The sequence below is a fragment of the Pleurodeles waltl genome, chromosome 2_2, assembly GCF_031143425.1.
Source record: "Pleurodeles waltl isolate 20211129_DDA chromosome 2_2, aPleWal1.hap1.20221129, whole genome shotgun sequence".
Classification (NCBI taxonomy): domain Eukaryota; kingdom Metazoa; phylum Chordata; class Amphibia; order Caudata; family Salamandridae; genus Pleurodeles; species Pleurodeles waltl.
The window spans coordinates 1,084,774,456-1,084,801,621 of NC_090439.1; the positions used below are offsets into that span (position 1 = coordinate 1,084,774,456).

Sequence of the window (27,166 nt, forward strand, 5' to 3'; positions counted from 1 at the left end):
AGGAACCCTCCCAACTTTCTGTTGGAGAAGTGCCAAATGATCCTCCGGAATACGGCTGACTGATGGAGGAATGGTTGGTGGGGCAGAGTCGAAGGGGAGGGAGTAGCCCCTTCGAACGATTTGCAAAACCCACCTGTCCGCAGTGATGGATTCCCAGTGGGGCAGGTGATGGCGAATCCTGCAGCCAACTGAGAGGACGGACTAGGAGGGTTTAGAGGCTGCAGCAGGGGCAGAGGTGGGCTGGGCAGACCTCTGGTTCCATGTCCCACGTGGGATGCAGCGACTGAACAGCATGGGTGGCATGGTGGCTGGGACAGGGACAAGACAGGGAGTCCCTTCCGTGGCCATGAAAGGGGTGAAAGGCAGACTGTTGGGGGTGAGGGGCAGTGGAAAGTCCGAGGGACCGAGCCGTAGCCCGGGAGTTCTTGAACCTCTCCAAAGCTGAGTCCATCTTGTCTCAAATGACATGTCCATAAGAGTCTGTTGGACATCCCCTGAAAAACCAGATGTACACAACCAGGCATGGAGCCTCAAGGCCACAGTCGTCGCAACCGATCTACCTAGAGAGTCGGTTGTGTCCAGTCCACATCTGATTGTGAACTTTGCCACAACTCTCCCATCGGTGACAGCTTGGGAGATGATAGCACGGTCCTCCTCCAGTATCTGCGGCAGACCTTGCGTGACTGTATCCCACAAAGTGGGTATAGCGGCCCTTAAGGTATGCAGTGTTCACTGACCGCAGCGTGAGACTGGAGGAAGAAAACATCTTCTTTCCAAATTGTCCCAGACTTTTTGATTCCCTATCCGGGGGTGTGTAAGGGAATGCGCCCGAAGATGAGGATGCCTGGATGACTAGGCTCTCAGACGTGGATGTAGGGACAGGACTTTAGGGTCGTTCAGGGTGGGTCGATGGCGGCGTGCAATGGCCCTGTCACAGGAGCTCTGTCTTCAGTCTGGACCAAGTACCCAAAAGGACATCGGTGAGGGCTTCAATGAATGGTAGAAGAGGCTCCGAAGTCGAAACAACTCCGTTAGGCGATTAGACCTGACCAGTAGACAGCTCAAAGCCGAAGACCTCAGACGCACTATTGACCACCATGGAATAAGTCGCTCCCTCCACCGTAGCCACAGTAGGAGGAGACAGCATGCCAGCATCTGGAGAGGAATCCAGGTCACTGGTCTCGCCCAACTCCTGTGAGCTAGTCCAAGTTAGGGTCATCCTGGGATTCATAAGGGTCCAAGGACCCCTCCAATCCTTCGCCGAATTAAAAAAAGGGTCAGAATCCAACCTGGTGTGAATCGTCCCCATCGAAGGAGGCAGCGTCAGCCGATGCAGGTCCGATTCAGAGTCATCAGGGATGAGGATCGGGTCGATGTCGATGGTGGGCACCACCGACGTCAGAAGCACTGACAATCGAACCGGCGCCGGGGAAGGTCTCTATGGTATGACCAGCGCTGGTGCGGATCTGAAAGCGAATCCGGAGGGGACATCGGTGGCCGTAGCCAGAGCTGCCGACACGGAACCTGAAGTCCCCCCGACCGAGCTCCTTGGGCCCGAAGGCACCGTATCAGGGTCGGTCTGCCCAAAAAATGAGGTGCATGGCCTCATAAAACTCCTTTAATTGGGCAGGGGTTGCTTTGGCTCCCCAAAAATCGAGGAAGCGCGGAGTGGGCCCAGAAGCAGGATCTGAAGACGGAGCAGAGCGATGGGGTGAAGTCGAAGGGAGACAGGATGTCTTCGACTTCTTCTTACCTTGACCTGAACACTTGAAAGAAGAACGGTTGTGGCTCCACGACCAGTCCTGAGACCTTCCCCTCGAATGAGACTAGGACCTACGCAGAGTCGAGTGCCAGGCTGCCATAAGCTTGAGGGACCGCTCCCTCAAGGCCTTCAGGTGCATGGCCCGGCACTCGGAGCAGGACTTCGGGTTGTGGTCAAGCTCCAGGCACCACAAACATCCACATCATGCAGTGACAGTCCTGGCACGGTTTGAAACCGGTCTTGGGGATATCCCTTGATGCACAAAAAAACACACCAAAAACTCAACAAAAGATTCATAGTCTGTTGAAAAAGGACCAGCGTAGCTCTCTCTGGATCAGCACGTGGTGTGGAAAGAACTGACGTCACTGCACTGAGGAGGCATCTATGTACTACTCGCGACATCATCACAGCAACTACGACGCCAACGACGACCGCGGATTCGACCGACTCCACCTATCAATGCACAAGGGTATTACTCGCCGAAAAAATCTCTGGATTCAGTCTGACGCCAGGGGGAAAAATTCTAAGGTAAGGAATCTGCAACTAGAAGTCTCTATCAGATATCCAGAGTTAAGGCACCTAATCTGTACTAGAGCTGTTAGACATCAGTCCATGTAGGGCCATTCAATTACAGATATCCCCACTAGGGTGGGTATTCCCCATACGTTGGTCACTAACTTTCTGTGCCACAAGGAGTGATTCTGTACCTCATGGATGGTTCCCAACAAGGTTTATAAATGCTTGAGACTTCTTGTTTTCTGCTCTGAGATGATGTGACCTATTATTTAGGCTGCATTGCACAATTCTGATGTTTGTAATGGCGCAGACAAGATAAAACCAACGGTCGGGCAATTCCATCCATCACTTCAGTGCTACGAATTTTAGAACAACAGTATACTGGATTGTCATTTACATTACTTCCTTGTTAAAATATCTTTTGTGGATATCCAGAAAATGTAGCATGGATCACAACCTCTTGGACCAATAAAGCGCAGCAATGATTTAAATAAATGTTGGATATGAAGAAATACACACTGGAACTGGAGGGTTAAGCAGTCTTATTAGAACAGAAGGTCTGAGATGTGTGGGAGCTGTACAAGAAAGCCTTTCATGATTCAAAACTGTATACAAGGAGTTCAGATTTTGAAAACTCAAATCAGTTTTCTTATACACATGACTGATGCCAGCCATCTCGAATTGATCTACAACAAATCCAACAACATCTGAAAAATATGAGCAAAGTCTAATTTTAGAGCAGGACTTGAGCTAAGATTAGGGCAGAAAAACTGCCTGAGCGGAATGTCTGTAGTTTCTTTTACCTGCCTCCGAAGGCAACACAAGCTATGAGGATGCTTTCAATTGTAGAAATAGTTGTTTAAAAATCAAAGCAAACTTACAAAAACAGTTGATGAAACAATGACAATTTTGAGCCAAATGCAAAAATGTGGCATGGTTCAAACCCAAGTAAAAGTAACATCACGGGAGGGGTATTTTCACAGAAGCATATGTAGGAAAGAGTACAAATTTAATCGTGTAATATGGAACTGCAAGCACACATGTCAAAGCATGGAGACAACACCAAAGAATTTCAATGATCTACAGCAGCAAAATACCTTGTGTGAATAAGGTCTGAGACTTTTAAATAACTTGCTTAAGAAAAGGTCCTGCAAGCCAATTGCACAGCATATGGGCAAACATGATTTCAGAAGTGTAAGAGACAGTGTGGGAATAATTTTTTAATTTTTAGATTTTTTTTGTTTTCTCATTGAATATTAATGTTTATGATTTTTAAGACGCATTACCTGCAGTAAATTTGACAGTGATTTTCTTAAACTGTCATTTCAACCTGTGATTGCTATTACTGAAGAAAGTCTCATACACTGTGTATTCCAAATAAACAAACTAAACCTCAAACCTGTATTTGATTATGTGGTGCCATCATCTGCGCATAACCCTCCTGCAGCATTTTCTTGACACTTAATCGCTCACATGATCTGGCATATTCTTTAAGCACTGACTGACAAGACTTACACTTCTGACTTGCATATAAAAGATACCAAATCCATAGTTAAGTTTTGGATTTAGATGAAAATAGCAGAATCACGGCCATGTTACATCATTCAGGCCGTTGGAAGACAAACCTCTACCAAGAGGCAGCAACATCCCTATTCTCCAATTTAGGAACTATTATTTTTGCCTAAGATCCAACTGACAAATTCAAGAAATTGTAACCTGTAACTAAAGTACCTTACAAGATGACCTTTCATTTCGGTAGAAGTTAAGGTTGAGCTAGAAGCATCGATTCCAAAATTACTTTAGGAAGACTAATGAGAAAGGCCTGAGAAGTGCATGCGATAGTTTCTAAACATGGGTATTGGAGTTTTCCCTAACTAGAAATCGGGACTGGATGGTGGTATTTTTATAAAATGTTGCATGTATAAAAAATATATACATATAGCTATTGATATTAGTAAGCACCTGATTTCTCAAATGACTCATTTTTACATATCCTCTTTGGATCTTATTGCTCAAAGAGTGAAGTTCATGTCTATCTGTTTAACTAACTTGACTGAACTAAACGAAATGGCTGTGATCTTCAAGTGGAAATGTTTGTAAGCAAGTACAAATTTGACACCAACTTATGCAGGTAGATGGGGGTAGTCTGAGGTGTGTTCTTACTCCTACAAATTTAAGTATGTACAGTCAAATACACAAAGTGCACATAAAAAAGTCTTTCAATACAACGAAAAACCTGAATAACCTTAAACTCAAAGATAAATATGAATAGAGATTTATTCAGTGTTTTTTTTTCATTTTGAATTTATGTATGAAAAATATTTTTACAAGTAAAAACATACAAAATAGCTCCTCCTCAATGGGCAGTACCAATTATAAAAAGCAATCCCCTTCCTCATTCCGGGATAGCAGGCTATACATATTTACAGTATATATGATAAGAGGCAGTATTTAACCACTATAAAAAAAAGCTAACATTGAAACTGAGATGTACACTAAGAGATGTGTTAGCGCATCTTAAAGAAGTCTTTGTTCTACATAATTGTCCAGTCGATGCTTGCTTTTTGTGGAAACTAAGCATGGTTTACAATTCCTCCTCCTCGACTTTCAAAATCATCCCAGAGAAAACTTCAGCCCCAGAGAGGCCTACAGACTCATTGCCAGATATACGGTTGGGCTGGCGAGGCAATGTCCCTGTGTTACGATCCTGTACAAAGGTCAGAATTTCCTTGTGTGGCTGGCGGTTGTCCACTAGCTTTTCCAGAGTTCTGTTAAGTGATTCGACACTGTCCGCCAACCTTTTGTTCTGTTGGACTAAATTCTCCAAGATGAGATTCTGCTGCATCATGAGGGAGCTCTGCTGCTGATACCATGTGGACAAGAGCCCGTTCTGTTGCATCTGCACCTCCATTAGCTGATTTTCGAATTCTGAAACCTCATATGTTCTCTTGGGGTGCTGGTTTGTTTGGCAGACACGCCTGCGGTAAGGCGCCCGAGTCTGCATCTGTGGCGAGGACGCGGGCGAAGGTGATGAAGCAGAGGTCTGGAGCACCTGATGCTGGTTGAATATGTTGGGTTCTGCCTCTTGAGGCATTTCTACAGTCCGTAGTGGCACCCATGTGCAACTAGGGGCCTCTTCCTCATCATCTGCAAGGATCAAAAGATTAGATCATAAATTCTTCACACTTGACCAATAATTAACATTACCTCTTTTCACTAGCATACTTCAAAAGCAAAGGGACTAGCAAAAGAGTGGATACGTTACAAAAATATTAATTCTTAATGCCACTTTATCTTCTTGCAATACTTTAATGGTCTACTGCCTAGGCTTGACGTGTTTTCCAGTGCACATTTCTGGACTTTTAACAACATTTTTATATAAAGAACCCTCGTCCTCTGACAATGGCAATAACAAGATTGCCTATAAAGAAGCATTTCAGACTACATTTACATCTCAAGTCAGACTCAATGCTACAATAATTTGTGCAAATGGTGTGATATCAGGACTAAAGACAGCTTGCAAGCCCTGCACCAATGTACATCTTTACATGCTGGTATCAGGACTAAAGACAGCTTGCAAGCCCTGCACCAATGTACATCTTTACATGCTGGTATCAGGACTAAAGACAGCTTGCAAGCCCTGCACCAATGTACATCTTTACATGCTGGTATCAGGACTAAAGAGCAGCTTGCAAACACTGCACTAATCTACATCTTTATATGTTGGTATCAGGACTAAAGAGCAACTTGCAAACCTTGCGCTAAACTACATCTTTACATGTTGATATCAGGACTAAAGAGCAGCTTGCAAACCCTGCGCTAACCTACATCTTTACATGTTGATAGCAGGACTGAAGAGTAGCTTGCATACCCTGCACCAATTTACAGCTTTACATGTTGCTTAAAATAAACTTTCCTGCAGGACTGTTTACCTGACTGGAGCTCCAGGGCTATGTGTGGTGCATCAACCTCCACATCATTTTCCTCCTCCTTTTGCTGTTTTTGCTCTTGGGGTTCAGCTGACTCCTGTGGATCATTCTCCTCCTGCTCATCCTCATAACCAATTCTGGCCCAAATATTCTTGTTACCACGGCTTCGCCTGACGAGGGATTTACGTGACATTCGTGTAGATGCCTGATCTTCAGGAGTAACCACTGAACGGCTCATCACGTCTAGCTTCTCCTTAGTCCGTCTCTTCATATCATCCCACCGCCTCCGCAGATCTCGGGTGGTTCTTGGAGACCTTGCTACAGTGTTGATCTTTCTTGCAATGGCGGCCCATATTCTTTCTCTCTCTGGTTGACTCAAGTTGACTCTCTCACTCCCGTACAGTTTGCCATGGCTCTTGGTTACCTCCGCCACCAAAATCTGAAGCTCTGCTGCAGAAAACTTCTCCTTTCTCTTTCTTGGGGTGCAGGACATCCTGTAGATGCTTCTTCGATGAAACTAAATAGGAAGCGCAATTTGATGCCATATTTTGATGACAGTGAAAGTGTTCAAGAAAACATATTACACAGCAATGTAATGCATTTAATCAAATATATGCACACAGATTAAAACATTTAAATATTGCATTGTCTAAGGGCACAAAATGATAGCCGATCCCCTAGCATACTCCAGCTAATTGGCTTTCACATGCCAAATGTTTACTTTGGAAATGGGTATCTGAACTTCCTACTGAACATAACTTTCCATTTCATAGGTTATAATTATGGATTACTCTCATTTGAATATGTGTGAACAGCCATGCTTAACTTTGTGGTATCTCAAGTAAATATTCCAATTCCAGTGCTCTCTCAGAGCCTGTGTATGTCATGTTACCTAGTTACGGGACAGGACATTTCTTGATATACCACTATTAAACAAACTTGTGTGGGGCCTCAAAACACTATCTCCCCAGTGCAACAGCACATCACATCAGTTTCTGATGACAGCTAAGTGCAGTACAGAACATGCTGTTTGAAGAGTGGGTGCTGGCACTAGTTAGTGGCCTCAGCTGTATACATGGCATAGTCACCACACAAGCAGGTGTCTCTTAGTCTTACTTGCCTCGCTCCTATTTCATCCTGCTGAGAATTTCCCATACATAGACATAAAGAAAAGAGGTGCATAGTTGTTTCTGTCTGAAAAGAGCACAATCTGGATAAAGTATCCAAAGGAGAATACTCTGAAAGCCTTGGACCTACCCTACAAATTGCACAGATTTTGCACTCCTTGTTTTCAAGCTCATAGTCCCTTTTGGATTGTCTACTTTAAAATGATTGCTCGTTGTGAGACAGGGGATTTGGCAATTATTTTACCCACTTGAGTGCCTTCAAAAGTGCCAATACAACGTGCTGTGGATCTAAAACAAGGTATTTCTTCTAGGTAAAATCTAGATACTCTTCATACACAACCTATGAAGTACATTGCTCCTAGGAGGAAAAAGGAAAAACATTTTCCTTAAAGCATAGTGCTGTGAAAAAAACGTGTGTGCTTCATCTTACCAAGATGAAAAGAGTGTGGTTCTAAATGGCATTCAGGTATGCTCATTGTTGGAGGTAAGAAATTATTTTAAGGCACAAAACCTGCCCTCATTTCAGCGGGTTAGGCATTAATCTCACAAGCATCAGGTTTCCAGTATCAGCTAAGGAATGATCCATCACTGATGGGAACCGATGCGGTATAGACCCAAGATGATTAACTTAATGGTTTTATCAGACAAAAGTAAAGATCAATTTGAGGGGAGTATATAATTGGCAATAGCTCATGAGTATGTTATGGCTGTATTTTAGTTAGAGTTAGATAATCTATTCAAGAACCCAGCACAAAAAGTGCATTTCATTACAAGTTTATATCTGTATTAACAGAACAGCACTTGTACTGCAAAAATGTAGACTGGAAGCTAGGTTCTAATAACGCGAATTGTGATGTGAAATGGTAAGGGACCCACAACCAGCAGCCAAAGGAACACAGTTAAGTTTAGATGGGGCAAACAATTAAGAACCTGTCCTTTTTCTAAGAGACTCATGTGCTTTTTTAAAGGGAGCAAATAAATAACTATTGCAACAGAAAATCGTACATTTGAACATCAGAACTGCAAAGGCCAGTTTAGGGAAATTTAAATTAACAAAGCATAAGAACTAGTCCTGAAATTCTTAATAATTTCAAGCAACTTTCTCAAACAGTATTAGAGAGAGACGTACTTCATGAGAAAGATCATCTCATGCCCAGATAAGCAATTTTGTGGCTTTTTTTGCATTAAGCTGTGGCGAACCGAAAATTAAATGAAACAATATTTAGGCTATTATTGCTCAATGTCTTTCCCATTTGTGGCATGGGTGCCAGAGGCAACCAAGGAAATCTCCTTGGATATTCTCACAGTCTCAAAATTTGATACATGGGGAAATATTATCTATGGCCAACTTCCAAGACTTTGTCAGCTTGTTGTCGCCCTGGTTTCCTCCTGCCTTTAGTGTAGAAGAGTGTTGGCCTAATTATTTTATCATCATCACAACTTTCTCAGTTACTAATGAAGAAAAGGCTTCAAAGACTAGAAAGATTTTTTTTTATATTCAAGAGAAAGATAAGAAGACAATTGCTTTCTATAGAACACAACATATTCAACCAGAAAGATAAACGACCATCTTTTTTCAAGAACCCAAACGACATGTACACTTCTAGATGAAATTGAGACGATTTGGAAGCTCTACAATATAGCAGAGACTTGACGAGGATGTGCAGCAGTTTGATAAGCCCTTCACTTGCGATACCTACTCAAGGATCTCTGATGCTCATGGCCTTACTACTGCCTTCTGCACTCTTCTACCAATACAAGTTTAATGAAGACTTTGTTTTTTTGATTTCGACAGGCAGGGACGTCAAAGTGGCTGTTCTTGCCCATACATTTCCGCAATGGACAGAGACAGTGTCTTATTAGGACACTGAAAAATTTAGCCTGCAATTGTAAAGTGCAAAATCATTTTCTTTCCTGTAAATCTCGCAGGATAGGATTTATGAGGTCCATTTTGAACAACCAAGAATTGGTTGTGGACCTAGACATCCAAGATAGTCCTGAGCCTCTATGGGAAGAGTAGCTGTTCTCTGACACTGACAAACATTAACCTCTGATTCTGCAATGTGCTTTGGAAATACTCATTAGCATCTTCAATACCTTTTAAAGTAGACTGAAAAACTTAACTTAAAGAACTCAGGAGTATTGTATGATCGTCTCAAAGTCAAAAGCCAAGTCTCTTCCCCCAGCACTTCGAAGAATGATATGTAGTCAAGAGTAAGGAAATCATACTAATAGGAGAAAAAGGAACTTGAAATTCAGTCTCTTCTGTGAACAAATATTTAGAGCCTAAGGCTTCTACCTGTCCTTAGAGAAGACTTAGTGCAAAAGGGAAAGCTGGCGGTTAAGTGGTCTAAATGATGCTGGCTCTTGAAAGGTATCTGGAGAGAACAAAGGATTTTAGGTTGTGTTCAAAGGCTTGGAACAGACTTAATACCTTACAAAGCTCATCTTCATATCATCTTTAAAGGGATCACACATTTCTGTCCTTCAAAGCAAAACTCGAACTTATTACAGGACTTGCCTGCTGGAGAAAGAAAGTAAATGGCCAGGTTTGATATGTGCATTAAAAACCCTAGTATAGCTGGCCAAGAAGAACTGTCAATTACGTATTTTGTCTTCAGCTCCTTCGGCTCATGTACTACCCCTTCTTGTAGTAGAATAAATATTCCCAAGACCCTTAATTCTATTATTTTTAGGCAGGCCACTGGATTGGTAAACTTTTTTGCTTCAAGTTTCCCATGCTTTTGTTGGGTATATGGGAGCAGAGTATTGTACAATGTTTACCTCACATTTTGATGCCCCATCTGTTCTGCGGTGATCTTATCAACAGGAAGGAGTGACTTGTTTTTTTTAGTATAAGGACTGCTGGTCACGATTGCGAAGATAATATCTTCACAATACCTAATGAGAAGGTGCAGAAAATATGTCCTTATTGTGAATAGGAACTAGAGTTCTGGTTCTCAAAATGCCAGAATTTTAAAACCTTGACCCTAATGTAAAATGCCATTTCAAAAGTTTAACTCTATTCTCTACAGGAGAGACATAAACACTGACGAACAAGTTACTTACCTTTGGCAACGCCTTATCTGGTAGAGACTATACCTAGCTGCAGTCTCCTTTCCATTGAATTCTCCCAGGTGTCAGATTGGATCCATAAGATTTTTTGTGAGCAGTACCCCAGAGCACTGGTAGGCGGCATTGTCCAGCTCCGCCTCCGTCGTCGGTGTAGTTTGCGTCAGCAGTGACGTTGGGGTACCTATATAGGCGCCACCCAGGCGTGCCAATTTCACTTCCTTTTCACGACTTTACACACCAGAAGCGTGGAGCCATGAAGAACACTGACCACCCAGTGTGTCAAAACTAGGGCCCTGAAAGGGGTCATTCCTATCCCTAGAAATCTGTTTGCAGAGTTGGGACGATGGGTGGGTCGGTAAGGATCCTGCAGATAACTATAGTCTCTACCAGACAAGGCATTACCGAAGGTAAGTAATTTGTTCATCCGAAAGAGACTTTTAGCTGCAGATTCCTTACCTTTGAATACATAACCAAGCAATACCATCCCCTGTAGTGGGTCTGCAAACCAATTTCAAATGAGAAAATCCTGCAGGACCGAACGGGAAAAGTGCCCATCCCTACGGTCCTGACTGTTCAGGCAATAATGTTTGGTAAACGTGTGCGGAAATGTCCACGTTTCTGCCTGGCAGATGTCCAGGATCGGAACTCAGCATGCTAACTCAGTGGTCGCAACCTTAGCTCTGGTGGAATGAGCTCTCAAACTTTCAGAAGGTTGCTTCTTGGCCAGGGTGTAGCAGATCTTAATGCAGAGAACAACCCAATGAGAGATTGTTCTGCACTGCCTGACCTTTGTTCGCACCCACATACCCCATAAAGATTTGGCCATCCACCCGGAACTCACGGGTACAGTCAAGGTAGAACGCCAATGCTCTTTTTGGGTCCAGATGGTGGAGTTTCTCCTCTTCCTTAGAAGAATGTTTGTGTGTGTGTGTGGAGAGGGGGGAGCTGGGTGTAAAAAAGTAGGTAAAGAGATAGATTGGCCTACATGAAAAGGTGTAACTTCTTGTGGTAAAAAACAAAAAAAGGCGCTTGTGCGAAGCACCTGTTTGTCAGAATATATAGAGAGGTAAGGCGGCTAAGATGACAAGGCCTGAAGCTCACTCACTCAGCAGGCAGATGCAATTGCCACAAAGAATTAGAAGCCTGAGAGTACAATTGTGGAGAGGCTCGAAAGTAGCAAACATCAAAAATGTTGCAACCAAATAACGGTCCCACTGGGGCATAATGATTGGAGGAGAAAAGAGATGAGCAAGACCTTTAAGGAACCTATGTACAACAGGGGACTTGAACAAAGGTGGTTTATCAGGCAGCTGTAAAAAGGAAGAAATGGCAGATAAATAACCCTTAAGAGTGCCCAAAGGAGAGCCTTAGTTGGCATGGGAAAGAATGAAAAGTAAGACCTCAGAAAGTGGATCAACAGATTTCTCTGCACACCATGCCACTAATTTCTTCCAACGGCACGCGTATACCCTCTAGATACAGGGGACGCATGGCTGCTAAGATCACATTACAGACTTCTGGAGGAAGGTCAAAAGCTATCAACTGCTGCTGCTCAATCTCCAAGCAAGAGGCAGAGAGTGGACAGGATCGGGTGAAGAACCATCCCCTGCTGCTGTGACAGAAGATCCTCTTGAAAGGGAAAGTCTGATTAGAGGATCGATGGTCATATTCAGTAGCTTGAGTTACCATACTCTCCATGCGCAGTCTGGAGCCACAAGGATGACTTGAGCCCAGTTGGCCCTGATCTTCTTGAGAACTCTGTGTAATAGTGGAATGGGTGGAAAGGCACACATGAGGCCTGAGCTCCACTCAAGACAAAATCTGACTCTGAGCTAAATTTGCCTTGGAAACTCCAGCGCGCAAAATTGGTGATATTGCGCATTCTCGGCAGAGGCGAACAGATCTAGCCATGGCTCTCCCCACTGCTGAAAGAAACCTTGCGCCACCTTTGGGTAGAGATGCCATTTGTGATCCGCTAGGCATCTTCAACTTAGTTCAGTCGTTCTGGCGTTCAGAGAGCCCTGCATATATTGAATCATCAGGGACATGCCCTTCTGTTCCATCGATGTCCAGAGATGTAGAGCTTCTTGACAAGGGGTCCATGACCCCACCCTACCTTCCTTGTTGCAGTGCCACATGGCGGTGGTGTTGTCCGTGAACACCTGCACTAGCCATCCCTTGATGGAGGTTAGAAATGCTTTCAATGCCAGTTGAATCACTCAGAACTCCAGCAGGTTGATGTGGAGTCCGGAATAATGCCGGAGACCCGGCAGTCCTGATCTCTACCTCTCCCAGATGGCCACCTCATCCCAGGAGTGACACATCTGTCACTACTGTCAGATGTGGTTGTGAAAGGAAGAGGGGACTGCCTCTGATCCAATGGCCAGTTGTATTCCCACCACTGTAGGTCATCTGCAGTGCCCTCCGAGATCTGGACCAGGTTGGAGAGATATCTGTGATGCTGGCCCATTGAAACTTCAGATTCCACTGCAGAGCCCGCACATGCCATCAGGCACGTGTCACCAGCAGGATGCAGGAGACCATGAACCGCAGCAGCCTCAGAGTCAGTCTCTACAAAATCCAGGATAGAGGTTAAAACATCAGTATCCTAACCTGAATATCCTGGAGTCGCTGCAAGGAGGATAAGCTCGGAACTGCACTGTGTCCAGAACAACTCAGATGAAAGGGAACATCTGAACCCCATTGAATGCAGGAGGTTCAGCATCCTCTCTTTGGCTCCAATGTTATGGACCACCAGTAGGTTAGTTATTTTGAATCCTGTCACCAACTGGGTACCCAAGATAAGAGGGCAGATTAGGAGGGTTTGGAGGATGTGGCTGTCGGGGATGGTGGACTGGTTTGACCACTGGCTTCCCAACCCAAGAGTTCTGTTGGTGCTGTGTCCTCAGCCACGCAGAGGCTGTGGAGCATGCACGGCATGGTGGCTGGGAGGGTAGAGGCGAGGCTGGATGCCCCTTCCACGGCCACAAAAGGAGAAAAAGGCAGACTGTGGATGATGAGGAGTCATGTAAATGCCCAAGGGCCGAGCCATAGCCCTGCTGTTCTTAAAGCACTCCAACGCTGAATCGGCCTTGTCTCTGAAGAGACAGGAGCAATCAAAGGGCATATCATTGAGTGATGCTTGGACATCCCCAGAAAAAACAGTTGTCCTCCACCAGGCGTGGCACTGTAAGGCCACCGTTGATGGAACAGCTTTACCCAATGAGTTGGTGGTATCCAGTCAACCATGAATCGTGAATTTAGCTGTGTCTCTCTCATCTGCAAAGGCTTGGAAGAGTACAGCCCGGGCCTCCTCCTGGACCAATGGCAGCACCTGCACAATTGTAGCCCAAAAGGAATGCTGTGTGTGTTCACAGCTCTCAGTGCCAGGCTAGGGGAAGAAAACATCTTCTTTCCTAAGGTGTCTAGCCTCTTGGGTTCCGTGTGTGGGGGAGCAGTGGGGAATGCATCAGGACTGGCATGGGAAGTTGAGGCTTAGACCACCAGGTAATCTATGGTAGGCTGCTGGGTGACAAAGTTTGGGTCCCCGAAGCGGGTCAGTGGTGCCGGGCAACTGTCCTGTTCACAGGAGCCCCTGTGGTGCGCTTGGCCTAAGTACCAAGCAGGACGTCTGTGATGGCAGGAATAGTGGTTCTGAAGGAGAGACAACTGGTTGCAGCACCTCTGTCAAAACATCAGTCTTGACTGCCATGGAGGTCAACTGAAGGTGGTGGAACTCAGCTCCCATCCTCACCACCACTGTGAATGATGCTCCCTCCTCCATATCCGTGGAGGGGGGAGAAAGCCTGCGCCCAGGTCCACTGGCCCCACCCAGATCCTCACACCAGTCCATGGTCTCAATAAGGCTCGTATTCTTCAAGGCCCAGTGACCTCTGCTATTCCTCCCCAAGTCCTACCACTTAGGAATATGGCTCAGGCTCCGACCTGAAAGGCATTTCTCCAGTCCGTGCCAGGACTGGCATCGATAAGCGCCCTTCCAGATATGTATTGGAGTCAGAGATCCGAATAGGGACGGCACCAGGAGCATTGCCAATCGGGCTGGGAAAGGTCAACATCGCATGACTGGCATAGGTCCAGATCTGAGGAGAGGTCCTAGGGGCCCAACTGGCACAGAGACTGGAGCTGCTGCGTGGAACCAGAAGGGGCCATTTCTGAACTCTTGGGACCTATGGTGCACAGGGGGAAAAAGCTGCTCAAATAGGAGGTTTGTGGCCTCATAAAACTCTTAACTGGGTGGGGATTGCTCCGGCTCAAACTCAGGGAGGTGCAAAGATGGACCAGGATCTACTGTGGAGCCAGGGCTCGATGAGTAGCGCTTGCTCATCTCGTTGGCCAATGGGCGAGGAGAAGTCGAAGTCCTCTTCAACAACTTTTTTTCTTTTGTGGCAGTGGGACTTAACCGCGTGACCCAATCATTAAGTGTGACAAAAATCTAGGGCTCCGCAACCGCTCTCTTCCTCTCGACCAGAATCTGGATCCTTGCGGTATCGCACATCGAACTGCCAGGAGCTTGAGGGATCGCTTCCTCAAGGTCTTCAGGTTCATGGCGAGGCAGCTGGCACAGGCCTTAGGGTTGTGGTCGCACTCGAGGCACCAAAGGCATACAAGGTGCATGCCCATCACCGACATTGAGCGGTGACAGGTGCTGCAGGGCTTGAAGCCGGCCTTGTGAGAAGTCATCCCTGGCACATCAGGAGTAAGAAAAAATCCTCAGAATGTGGTCAACAAAAGAAAGAAAAAGTTTGTCAAAAAATTACTAGGGTTAGCTCTTGTCCAAATCTGTGCTGGCGCGGAAAGAAAAGAACTGACGGCAGCATGCTTGGGTTGTGCCTATATAGGCACAACCAACGCCACTTCCAGCGCGGATGAAGCCCACAATGCCACGAAAGCCGAATGATGCCACCTTCAACGCACAGGGGTACTGCTCATGAAATATTTGCTGATCCAGTCTGACCCCGGGGATACTTCTAAAGTAAGGAATCTGAAGCTAGAAGTCTCTATCAGACATATAGTGAATACACTTATCACCTGCACACAACCATAGTCTAGCAAACCTTTATAATACACTTTGCAACCCTACCACTTCATGGCAGGATACCAATACCATTGAAATAAGAGGGAGGTTATAAAAAGTTACGTTACCTTTATGGAGATATCCAAAGCTCTCTGCGATTCACATCCCATGGGTGTTCTACAACCTCGGTTTGAAATTAGAATCTGTTCCTGAAAGCTATAACCAAAGTTGTCACCATGCATGCCCTGGGGGCACAGACTAGTGAACTCATTCCTCTGCAGAAGAACAACAGACACCATAAAGTTAACTATGTTCCACAAAGTCCGAAGCACTCATATTCAAGAAAAAGGGTAGATGACACATCAGTAACAAAAGAGAAGGAGAATAAAAACTAGCAGCAAGGTCTGAAAGAGGAAGTGATCAGGTCTTTTCTCCATGGGTGACCTTGCTGGACTGAATGAGAGGTCAGTTAGGTATTTTCGTGAAAGTCTTTAAACAATGCGGCTCTGAAGAGACAAGGCCAGAATGGACAAGGTGAACACTTGAGATGAGCTGACCAGACAATTCTTTAGACAGTTGTACAAATGGGCATTATAACAACTTAGGAAGGTTGCCTCCAGGATTAGCAGGTGCATGATAGGAATAAATGTATGCTGCTTTACCAAGGTACATAATCTAAAACTAAACTTCAATACTGTTAGTCAGCATTATGGAAAAAGCCGAGAAATACTTGTTCTGAAAGTTATACAACCATTCAGAAGAACTGTTTGAGACTGTAAAGATTCAGTGTAACCTGATCATCTCCTTAATCTTGTATACAAAGAAGTAACAGGAATGGAATTCCTTCAGGGCTGAAAAATGTACGCCCCTCTGAAAGCCTCAAAAGTGATAAATGTGCCTTAGTCCCTTTGAGGCCTTTTCCAAAGCAGAGTCAGCTTTATCGCCAAAGAGGTGGGCACCGTCAAAAGGGAGGCCCATAAGGGTGGCCTGCATGTCGAAAAAAGCCCAACACATGAAGCCAAGTGTGATGGGGTATGCCAACAGATCACCTCATGCCCTGAGTCGCAGAGTCTGCATCGTCCAGTCCTGATTTGATAATGAGTAGGGAGCCTTCTTATCCATCCCATACAACCTTCAAACATGATCCTTGATGTTGTCTAGAACATGCTGCATAACCAACTGAGCCATGTCCCACAGGGCATGTGCATATCTGGTAAGGAGGCATCTGCATTTACGGACTTTAGTGCCATACCGACAGCAGATAAGAACTTCCTTCCTCAAGCTTCAAGATGTTTGGACACCCGGTCTGACAAGGTGATAGGGCAAATCCCCAGCACCGGCCCCAAAGAACAAAATGCCTGAATCACTAAGCTTTCTAGAGAAGGAAAAGTGAACAGGAAAGGAGGATCCCAGGGGCAGGGAGATAATGTCTTGCTGACAATGTATTCATTGCTGTGGCAGAAGACAGTTTTCCCCACAAAGTGCGCACTAGATCCAACAAAACATTATTGGAAGAGAACAATAACTCAGGAGGGGGCTGAGAGTCAGAACATTACTATTTGCCTCATCTGGTGGTAAAGGATGCGCCAACACCTCAGCTCTTCTTACAGCCAAGTGATATCACGTGACCTTTGGAGGAGGAGGTCTTGAAGGAACTACATTTCTAGGTATCCAAATAACGGGTTAAAGTAAGAATTGCAAATTCCAACGCTGAATTAATGGGACCCCCTGTCCGGTCAGGTCTCATAAATCCCAAATGGAGGAGATCAATGTCTGTCCTGAAGGGCTCATATAAGGACTAGCCATAATAAAGAATCACTTCCATGTGGTATCTTTCTTCTAGTAATCTCTGGGCCTCCCTCTTGGACTGATGTTTATCTGTGGCGAGCACTAGCTCCGGTCTGAAGATGCCAGCGAAGTCCTAAAAGCCAGGAGGCGGCAGTATCGACAGCCTCGGGGTGGAGATATAATCAGCACCTGTGGCAGCGCTGCATAATGTTGAAATGCAGTAGAAAGATGAGGTAGAGGGTCATGGAGATCAATGGATTAGCATCAAATGACAGTGGCACTGACATAAAAGTCAAACATGGGCATACCACACAAAAATACCACACATGTTACACTGTCAGATTCAAAACTGGAGCTAGGAAATCAGGAAACCTTAGCATTGATGCCGAAGGGCTCTCAGGTTGGACCGGTTAGGCCATGGGCTCTATAGGAGATGCCAGGGGAGAATCTGCCTGGAGCATATGCCCAGAGGTCTCCAGGGATCCCCAACTCCAGCTCTGAGGATGATGATCCTGTGGGAGTCAGGGTGCTGAAGTGATAGACACTGGCCCCTTAGTCATCAAGGGCCCTTGCCATACGATGTTTGTATTCCCTCTCTTTAATTGCCTTACCGTGCATTTTGCTGCACAATTCACATGACTTGGAGTTGTGATCCAACCTCAGGCACTACATAGTGAGGGTCTGTAATGGGCATCTGTCTTTCACAGTCCATACAGGACGTGAAGAATAAACGCTTCGGGAGGACTTCCCTAGCACTACACAAAAAGAAAAAGGTTTGAAGCACTGAGGCATAGAAAACTGAAGGCGAGTGAACTCTGGACCGGTGTTGAAGGTGCAGAAAAAAAGGAATTTATATCAATATGCCGGTGTGGGTGTTATATGGACTCTGTGATATTGCTGGGCACCGCTTTCGTGTGGAGCCAGCAACCTTTACTGGCTTCAAGAGTTTTGAAGATTTCGGAACCAGTCTGATGCTTGAGGTGATTCAATAGGTGTAGTATCTGCAGGTAGAAGTATCTATCAGAAAGTGGGCACTCCACAGAATAAAGAGGTGAGAGTGAAGTAAGGAATCTGTGGATAAATCAAAGTACACCACAAAGATCATTACCAAAGGTAGATAATATGTTCTTTTGATGGATACTTCAACTGCAGACTCCTCACCTTGTAATAGATGCCAAAGCAGTGCCTCCCAAAGGTGGATGGCCTGTGGCGTGGAATCAAACCAATCAAGATCTTTGTGAATGAGTACATATTGCAGCCTGGCAGTCATCTCTTGCACCAGCACAGTAGTGGCAGCCCTGGCCCTTGTGGAGGGCTCATAGGCCTGCTGGGGGCTACTTCTGGGCCAGTGCATAATATCAATTGCTCTACTCTGCGACTAGAATGGAATCGGAAAGGCTGCATTGATGCTGGGCCCACTGAGACATTAGTTTTCACTGCAGGGTTTTCAAATGCCACCCAGCGTAGGCGACGAGGATGCATAAGGCTAAGCAGCCAAGAAGACTCAGAACCACCCTCATTGGGATTCAGGTGTGAGCCTAAAATATGGAGATTATTCCTTAAATGTTCCAGACTCGTTGCAATGAAGGATAAGACTTAAACTCCAAGGTGTCCAGAATCAACCCAAGGAACAGGAGCCTATGCGATAGAACCAGGTGAGACTTTGGCTTATTCATGGTAAACCTCTATGATGTTAGGAGTCACGCTATCGTCAGAGGCTGGTCCATGACAGACTGCAGCGAGTCTGGCTTCAGCAACCAGTCGCTAAGGCACAGGAATAAAGGAACCTCCGACCTCTGAAGATGGAGAGTAACCCACACCATCACTTTTTCGTTAACACTCCAGGGGAATCTTGTAAGACCAAAGGGGAGCACGGCAAACAATGTGCTCCTGGCCCACTTTTAACCACAGGTAATACCTATGGGACTGCAGGGTAGGTAATGGGTATTGAATATAAATGTTCTGCAAGTCCAAGGAAACCATGAAGTCTTCCAAGTCCAGGGCAGAACGGAAATAAGCCAATGTGAGCATTTTGAACTTGTACTTCCAAAGGAAGGAGTTCAGGGATTAAAGCTGTAAGGTAGGCCTGAGGCCTCCTTCCGTTTTTTTGGAAATATCACTAATCACAATCCACCCTGTTTCACGAATCTGGTACCTATTTTGTAGACACAGTTAGACAGTAAAATGCCTACCTCTTGCAGCAGGATGGACCGATGCTCCCCCAAAATCTGTTCTGGTGTGGGAGGAATATTAGGTGGAGAGGAGAGAACAAGCAGGACACAGCCTTTTGGAACTATCTCCAAGATCCATCTATTACTTTTGATACATCACCAGCCTGGAAGGAACGTATTAATCCTGTCCCACACCAGTTGGGCGCAAGTAGTTAAGGACAAATTAAAGCAGTTTGTTAGCCACTGTAGCAGGGGAAACGGAACCAGAGGGCTGGTGCCCCTGCTGGCCTGCATGCTAACTGATAGTTTTGCACCTGCAACCCTAAAAGGACTGGGTTATCTGCTGCATTACTAGCCGGGAAGACTGTCACTGCCTGTACGCCATCCCCTGGAGTAGCCCCTAAATTTGTAAAACAGGTGGGTAAATTGCTTTGCAGGAGTCAACAGCCCTAAGGAACATGCTGTAGCTCTACTACCTATAAAGCTTTCCAGAGCTGAGTCAGCCTTCTCTCTAAAGAGATGAAACTGTTCATTAGCGACGCCTGTACATCGCCACATGATCTAGTTTATCTTATGATCTCTTGTCTGAGAAACACAACACTGGTACCTACTGCCCTGAATGCAATCTGTGGTATCCAAGCCTGCACGGACGAAGTACTTCACTGCTTTTGTCTGTTATGATCCTTTTCTGAGTCAGAGGCCCTAAGGTCCTCCAGGATCACTGGAAAGAGCTTGCTGACCGTATCGTAAAGAGCACATGTTTATCGGCCCAACTGACACACAGCGCTTATGGATCTGCTTGCCAATAGCATTAAATCTTTTGGATTCTCTATCCCAGGGTCTGTTAGGAAATTAACTATGATCACCTCATTGGTTAAAGCTTGTAGAGTGAGATTCTCCAAGTAGGGTGCTTGTTGAAAAAAGAAACAGGGTCGCTAGGCGCCAGCCTATGTCGCCTGGTCACCTGCTGCTAATAATCAGGCAAGAACATGGTTTCGACCAGGTAGCCATCAAAGTATCTGTGAGGGCCCCATTAAATGGAAGCAATGGCTCTGTTGTTTTTGGACCAGATTGCTAAATTTCTCTCAAAATATTTAGAGGGCAGCTGTAATTGTAGCACCCCAGCTGCCCTCTGAAAAACTGCTACAAATGTATCACTTTCCAACTCTGTTTCAGGGGAGGTATCAAGACCACTTGTGTTTTGTAAGTCAAGGTAGAAGACATCATCGGTATGAGGAAGGGAAAGCAAGCCGTTCCTCTTCCAGTCATCTTCAGCATCCTGAGGTGCATCCTGTTCTGGTAACCTCTCCTTATAGTTGTGTCATGGAAGAGGCAATGGATTAGAGTAAGGCAGCATTACAACTGGTTGCGCTTTTGTCATTTCAAAGCTGTCAAGTCATGGTCCGACATGGGTGTCAGCACCAGATCATAAACCCAAGCTAGTGGAGTCAGTGTTGGGCAAAAGCGTCCAGGGCAGACCTCGAGGCCAGAGTGAAAGTTTGTAATGGAGTCAGTACAGGCCCAGTAAAGGGTGCCACGGGGACGGATGGTGCCAGGGAAGAACACTCCAACAGCAACTCCAGTCCCGAGAGTTCCATGGGGCCCAAAGGTGCACCATAGGGAGCCAGAAACCCACTAAAGTTTTGAACCATGGCCTCTTTGAAGGCCTCAAACTGCTGTGGGGTTGACAACAGGGAACTCGGGCATGTCAGGACCAACTGAAGAATCAGCTACATGGCTGGTAAAATGCAACTTAAATCTTGACACCCTGGCACCCTCTCTTTGGAGTCAGAGCAGCAAAATTAGGTCAAGCACAGCTTTTATTTTTTATGCTTGCATTTGAACTTACTTGATTATTTTGAGTGGAAAGTAAAGTGGTAGTGGGATTGGCCTTGTGAATGGGGCTGGATCCACGACTCGAAATGGTATCTGAGTGAAAACCGCAACTAAAACATGTGTTTGGCGAAATACAACTTGCCTCCCGGTCTCGAGTCACATAGTACACTAGGGCATGTCTGTGTCCAGACCCTAGACACACCTTATGCAGGTCCATGACCGAAACCTGCTTCCTGCAATCACGGCATGGCTTGAATCTTGTCGTTTTGGTGGGGACATGGTTCCCTAGGACACTGTTTAAAGTGGTGTTTGGAGTCATCGGACGACAGAAAAAGGTGTGAGTGGGGCTCTAGATCTGTGCTGAAAAGTGCTCTAATCTGTCACTTCCAGGCAGTATGGAGTCAGCACGGAACCCCACTATGTCACCTACTTGAATGCAGGAGCACACTGCAAAATCCTCTGGGCCCATTCTCGTTCCAGGGGAATTTTCTTAGTTAAAGAATCTGCTATTAGAAGTATCCATCAGAAGGGATATTGTTTAGCCACTGTTGATAATGCTAAAGCTACTGCTGCAGATATGTAATTACAGGTTACTCAAGTCTTGAGACTGCAATTACTTTTCAAACTAGAAGTTCCAACTGCTGTCTTGATGGACCACAAACATTTGGCTGTTTCCACATATGCTGCATACTGTTGCAGAATGTTTAATAGAGGGATCAAGCTTTCAACTACAAGTGTGCAGGAGATCAAGACAAAATAACTGGACCTCATCCATTACATACAAATACTTAAGCCTTCACAAGGAGATTTCATTTTCAGTTTAGAGTGGGGACAAATTTCTTTACATTAAAATTTAGAAAATTCCATGTGAAGAGCATGTTTTATCAATAAAGTATCGGAACATCAGAAGATTCTATCCTGCAAGCTAAGACTTCTGTAGAAAATGATATTCAATGCTTCATTAATATGGCATTAATGCTGAGCAGTCTTAGAGAAAAGCCCTCCAGGCTGGCAGATTTTGCTTTCTGTGGCTCCCCATGTATTTAGATCTCTTTTTCGTGCTGAGGAAGATGCCTTCCATTCAGGAAGGCTTCAATCGGAGCTACTTATCTGGCTGGGCTATCAAAATAAACAGATAAGTTCATTCTAAAGGACACTATAATCATTGTCATGAGACTGAGATATGTTTGTGCAGATGGCCTGATACTTTGTCAGAACCTGATGCTTCGTGTGGAGGGAACTACTGCACAGAATAGGCTGTCAAGGCAAAGATGGTCTCACTGCCCCCAAAGCTGTGGTAGTGAATTAATAAAATAGACTTCAGAGCCTTTTTCTGGACTACAAAGGTTATCTATATCTCAAGTACTGTCACCTGCATCTATACTACTATCTTCAATCAGGTCTAAAAACCTTGTAATTTTGTGACGAGGCTTACAGGATAAAGCCTTATCCAATTATTTTGCATTTGGCGCTGCAACCCATCAGAATATAGTTTGGGGGACACTCACTGACACGCAGGACAAAAGAACCATCCAAGAAGCAAATAGATTTTGAATAAGTGGTCCTCCAAATTATACTGTTGTGAACTGTTTGGAGAATCCTAGTGTATTACTCTGTATAATGAAAGATTTAAATTTAGGAAAAAGACTGGAACAGCCTTCACTACTATATACTAAATATGTACATAGTGTATAGCCACTGAGCTACTGCTATGCACACCATGTAACTGTGCTCTTTTTGCCACAAATCTCAAAGCTACTTTTTAAAGTGATTAACTGCTCCCACTCCTAAGATCCAAACAATGGCGTACAGGGGATAGTCTTAGCTCTTGCTAAGGTGAGGAGAGATGTTCCTTATACATAAGGTTTTGAGGTCTAGTGCACATAGCAAGTTAGTCTTCACTGCACGTTGCAAGGAACTCGAGTCTTCTGAAAATAGATAGCGAGAGGACTTGCAGTGATATGCCCACAACTGTAGTATAAAGCAATACTGTCATAAAATGAATCTCTAGGTCCACTGCACCCTGGTGGGCAGTCAGCCTCCACTTCAAAGTGTAACACATCCTTTAATGTAGACTTACCTGGAAGGCCCTCAACCCAGGAGAGGGAAGCATGTGTTCCCTAGATTTAACAGGCTGCATCCAGCTGGATTTTGGTGTCAGTCCCACACGAATAAGGGTCATCTGATCTAAAACTTTCTGCATGGGCAGACATTTGTGGCCTTTGTGCCTGGTGCCAGAGGCCAAGGTCCTCTGGGAAGCATACCTGAATAGCTAAGTGGGTTAAGCGGAACTCTGTATCTCACGCAGCCTCAAAGTCCCAGTGCTCTTCTTGGGAAAGATAATGTCAAAGGTCTCCTAGACCACCACCCTAGATCTGCATATGCCCCAGGTAATTTTTAAGGAGACAGTCATGATACCAGAATAAGCAGGATTTGTAGAGCAGACAAACTCCCCAGTCTGGAGGATCATTGTCCGTGTGGCAGCAGCTTGTCATATGTTTCTCGTACAAATTGAATGGTTTGAACTGGAACTTTATGACAAACTCTTAGCCGGAGAGAAGATCTGAAGGTGACTAAGAAAAAACAAGAACATGAAAACAATCATAGGAGAGGTCCGGTGGAAAGCATAACTTTATGGAAAACACTGAGTGCAAAAGAAACAGGCACCAGCTCACCACACTGGTAGACAAGGTGAAATGATGACCAAAGTTACAGAGGGTTGAGTACTGGTTTATTTCAAGCATGTGGTGACCAGCAGTGCAATACTTTGGTTACAGCTTAGGGAAGCAGTTTCTTGTTTTACCGCTTGTTGCAAATCGAAGAGAGCAAGAAAAAAAACTGCACTTTCATTATTCAAGCATTTTAAACTGCTGTTTGCGCGGACCCATGTATGCACACAGTGGCTGTCAGTTCTAGTCACACCGTAATAAGAATGTACTAAAGGCACACAATTCAAAACAAACCCCTGCACAAAGCAATCAAGTGTATTTTAGAACTCAAACTATAAACGTAATACAACACACTGTTCATAAAAATTCGTATCAAATATCCTATCAACGTATCACACATTACCAGCAACACAAACGTTCCACAACTTTCTACAAAGAAATCTTTGTGTATGGCACGAGATGTCAATTATGCATATATTGTTTGTGCATCTGCTTTAAATCGTTGACTGATACTTTATCCACACCAGACGGTAAAAGTGACTGCCACCATAATAGGTCTCCCACACCGAGCTCCATGAGCCTGCTCCCAGTTTCCCCAATGGCTTTTAGATTCATTTCTGACCTTAAGAGGAATGAGGGAATAGGTAACCAAACATGGAAAAGAGCATGCTAACTCCCACAACAGTGTAGTAACCTGTATTCCCTGCAGGACTCGTGGATCACAGCAATAGTGAACAGACCTATCAAATCTCTAAACTATGTGGTCTACATTGGTTCCCATTGAGACTCATCGAGATAGAAGAATCTAAAGTACAATTAAGCGATTTGTAAGAACTAGCCTACAACGGTGGGTTTCTGCTCATCCCTGATTCCACACCATACGTAGTCATACACGGATTTCAAGGTAGCAACTTAGAGAATCCCAAATGTACTGGAAAAATTATCTTGAAAAGAAAATGGAATCTGCCTTGAACTTCCAAGATAATCTTACTATTTCCTCATAGACGGTCTCCACCAATAAAGTTTTTCTAGAGGATCAACTACTACATAATGCACAAAGATGGAAACTATTACTTTCCCAGTAGACATCTGTTTGTGACATAGTGCTGTAGATTCACATGCTCTGCATATGTCCGTCATCTAGTGTTGAGCTCAGAGTGTTAGAAGTTGTTTTTCTTCAAAGAATATTTTCAAGCCACAAGATCGAGTGAATCCTCCTTTCGGTGATAGTGCGCACGGGCATCGAGTCATTTGTTAGATTGTTTTGTTTCTGCCATTGGATTCGGACGCGTATCCTCTCGCTCCGGTGAATCTCGGTTTGGTATCTTCTGTAATTTATTTCCACCATTCTATCAACGTCAGTATAGTTTTCAATCATGTATTCTATACTTTTAATAGTCAATCAGATTTCAGATCATCGGGGTCGATTTAATGCCCTCTGAGGCATCCACGTCCGTGGTAAATGTTTACTCAAAGCACAGTAGAATATGGACAGATTGCACCAAGCAGGTAATATTGAGATACGTTCTACAATTCAATATTTAGAGGGATCGCAAAATGGTTCAGACCAAACTGAAAGCATTTCAATTCTTAAGTTTGCATTCAGAAAGGCCACCTAGCATCCCTGATCAAGGCAATTACTATCTCATCTTGAAGAAGCTTAGTCCACTAGGTGACAGACATTGACTGAGCTAGCAAACAAAGCTTACAGAATATCTGTTTTAGTAGACACAATCAGGCAGTTAATCAACATGGTTAATTTACAAAGCAATTATATATGTAAAAAAGAATGGTCTACATCTGCTACCTCAGGACACTGCTGGTCCTCTTCCAACACAAGGTAAAAATAAACACTTAAAGGTGTCAAAACAAACTAGAGTGGGCCAAAGGACCACCAGTCCTCTTTCACATTAGTATTCTTGACAAGAGGCTAACCAACTATGCCATAACAACACTAAAATGAGAGAAATAATTAAACATCTCTTTAAAGTTTTAACTACTCAATCATGCGGTGTGTCACTCAAGACTTCGTTAAAGGACGGCAGCAACTTCACTGGTATAAATGACGCATACTTTCCTTTGTGTTTTGCATAAGCACAGCATATTCGAATGGCTCAGGATTAAGCTGATGTCCATGAACAATCTGACTAGATTAGCTACTTACATCTGTATGGGCAACATATATTTGGGGCTTAAAGGGTTGCTTGTACCAATGCTCTCAAGACCATCTGTATGGCTCAATTCTAGAAAGAGGTTATATATCATGGATTCTTTCAGATTTCACAAGCTGCTGATTAAATGATCGCAGACTGAGCACCTCAACCAAAAATAAACATTTCTCTCACTATCGTTCTGGGCAAAAATGATTCCCTTGTGAGAGATTCTACAGGTCTTCCCACACTCACATAACTTGCGCACAGCTCAGACTCCATGGTTAAAAACTATTTTGCAGAGTGACTCGCATGACCATGAAAATGCAGGAAGATATCAGTCTCAGATGCCTCAAAGTGGAAATCCTCTCAAGACAGCAAATCAAAATGACTTCCCCGAGGATATCAATCCTTCCTTGCCACCATGTCCATTGCCACCCCTGAACTGTAAGCTCAGGGATGCAAACAGTAGTGAATATTCTGTACAGTTGTAGGGGCAATTCACTGCATGTGCACTGAAGCTACCCTGATTTCATTTGTTAGTCACCTAGCCAAAAAGGTAAAACCAGGCTGGCTCCCTGTGGAGATAAAGTCTGCTGAAGAAGGAACTCCCACTACTGACACCTCATTCCTTAGCAGTCTGGATGCTGAGGTAATGTCAAAGGGCAGCTGTCTTAACTGAGAGTGCTCCTCCTCTTAGCACAAACAGAAAGGAAGTGATGTTTGCAAAAGTTCCAAAGATACACCCAGTTCTGAGAGCTTGTTTAGCATATACCAGCAACCATTTTAAATTGCAGTTTTTGGAAGAAATTCTATTTTTAAAATAGTCTGTACACACCCTCCATTATTGGGAACCTTGAGGTAACAAAATAACACCCCATGTCCTCTTTTGGAAGATGGTACTTTCCTAACTAATTTAACAAGAACAGCATCTTGTTCATCAATATATTTGTTTGAGGGTTTTGAGAAGAGAAGGCAATGCCCTGAAAGGACAACCTTGAGGACACACTATCCAAGGTAATCTTCCTCCATTTTAAAAGGAATTACCAAAACTGTTCCCCACTGGAAAGCAAGGAACCGTAAAAACAATGCCATTGGAGGAGATTAT

At 44.5% G+C, this 27,166-nt stretch overlaps 1 protein-coding gene across 3 annotated transcripts in view; it reads right to left on the reverse strand.

Moving 5' to 3' along the window:
- Positions 1-4,537: 4,537 nt before the first annotated feature.
- Positions 4,538-27,166, reverse strand: part of TSNARE1 (t-SNARE domain containing 1) — a 738,845-nt gene continuing 716,216 nt past the window's right edge. For all 3 annotated transcript variants that reach the window (XM_069220840.1, XM_069220841.1, XM_069220842.1), the window contains 2 exons: positions 6,211-6,724; positions 4,538-5,425 (listed from right to left, as the gene is read on the reverse strand). In XM_069220840.1, the coding sequence (XP_069076941.1) occupies positions 4,863-5,425; positions 6,211-6,724 (1,077 nt within the window). In that variant the 3' untranslated portion in view covers positions 4,538-4,862. The remainder of the gene's footprint in view (positions 5,426-6,210; positions 6,725-27,166) is intronic.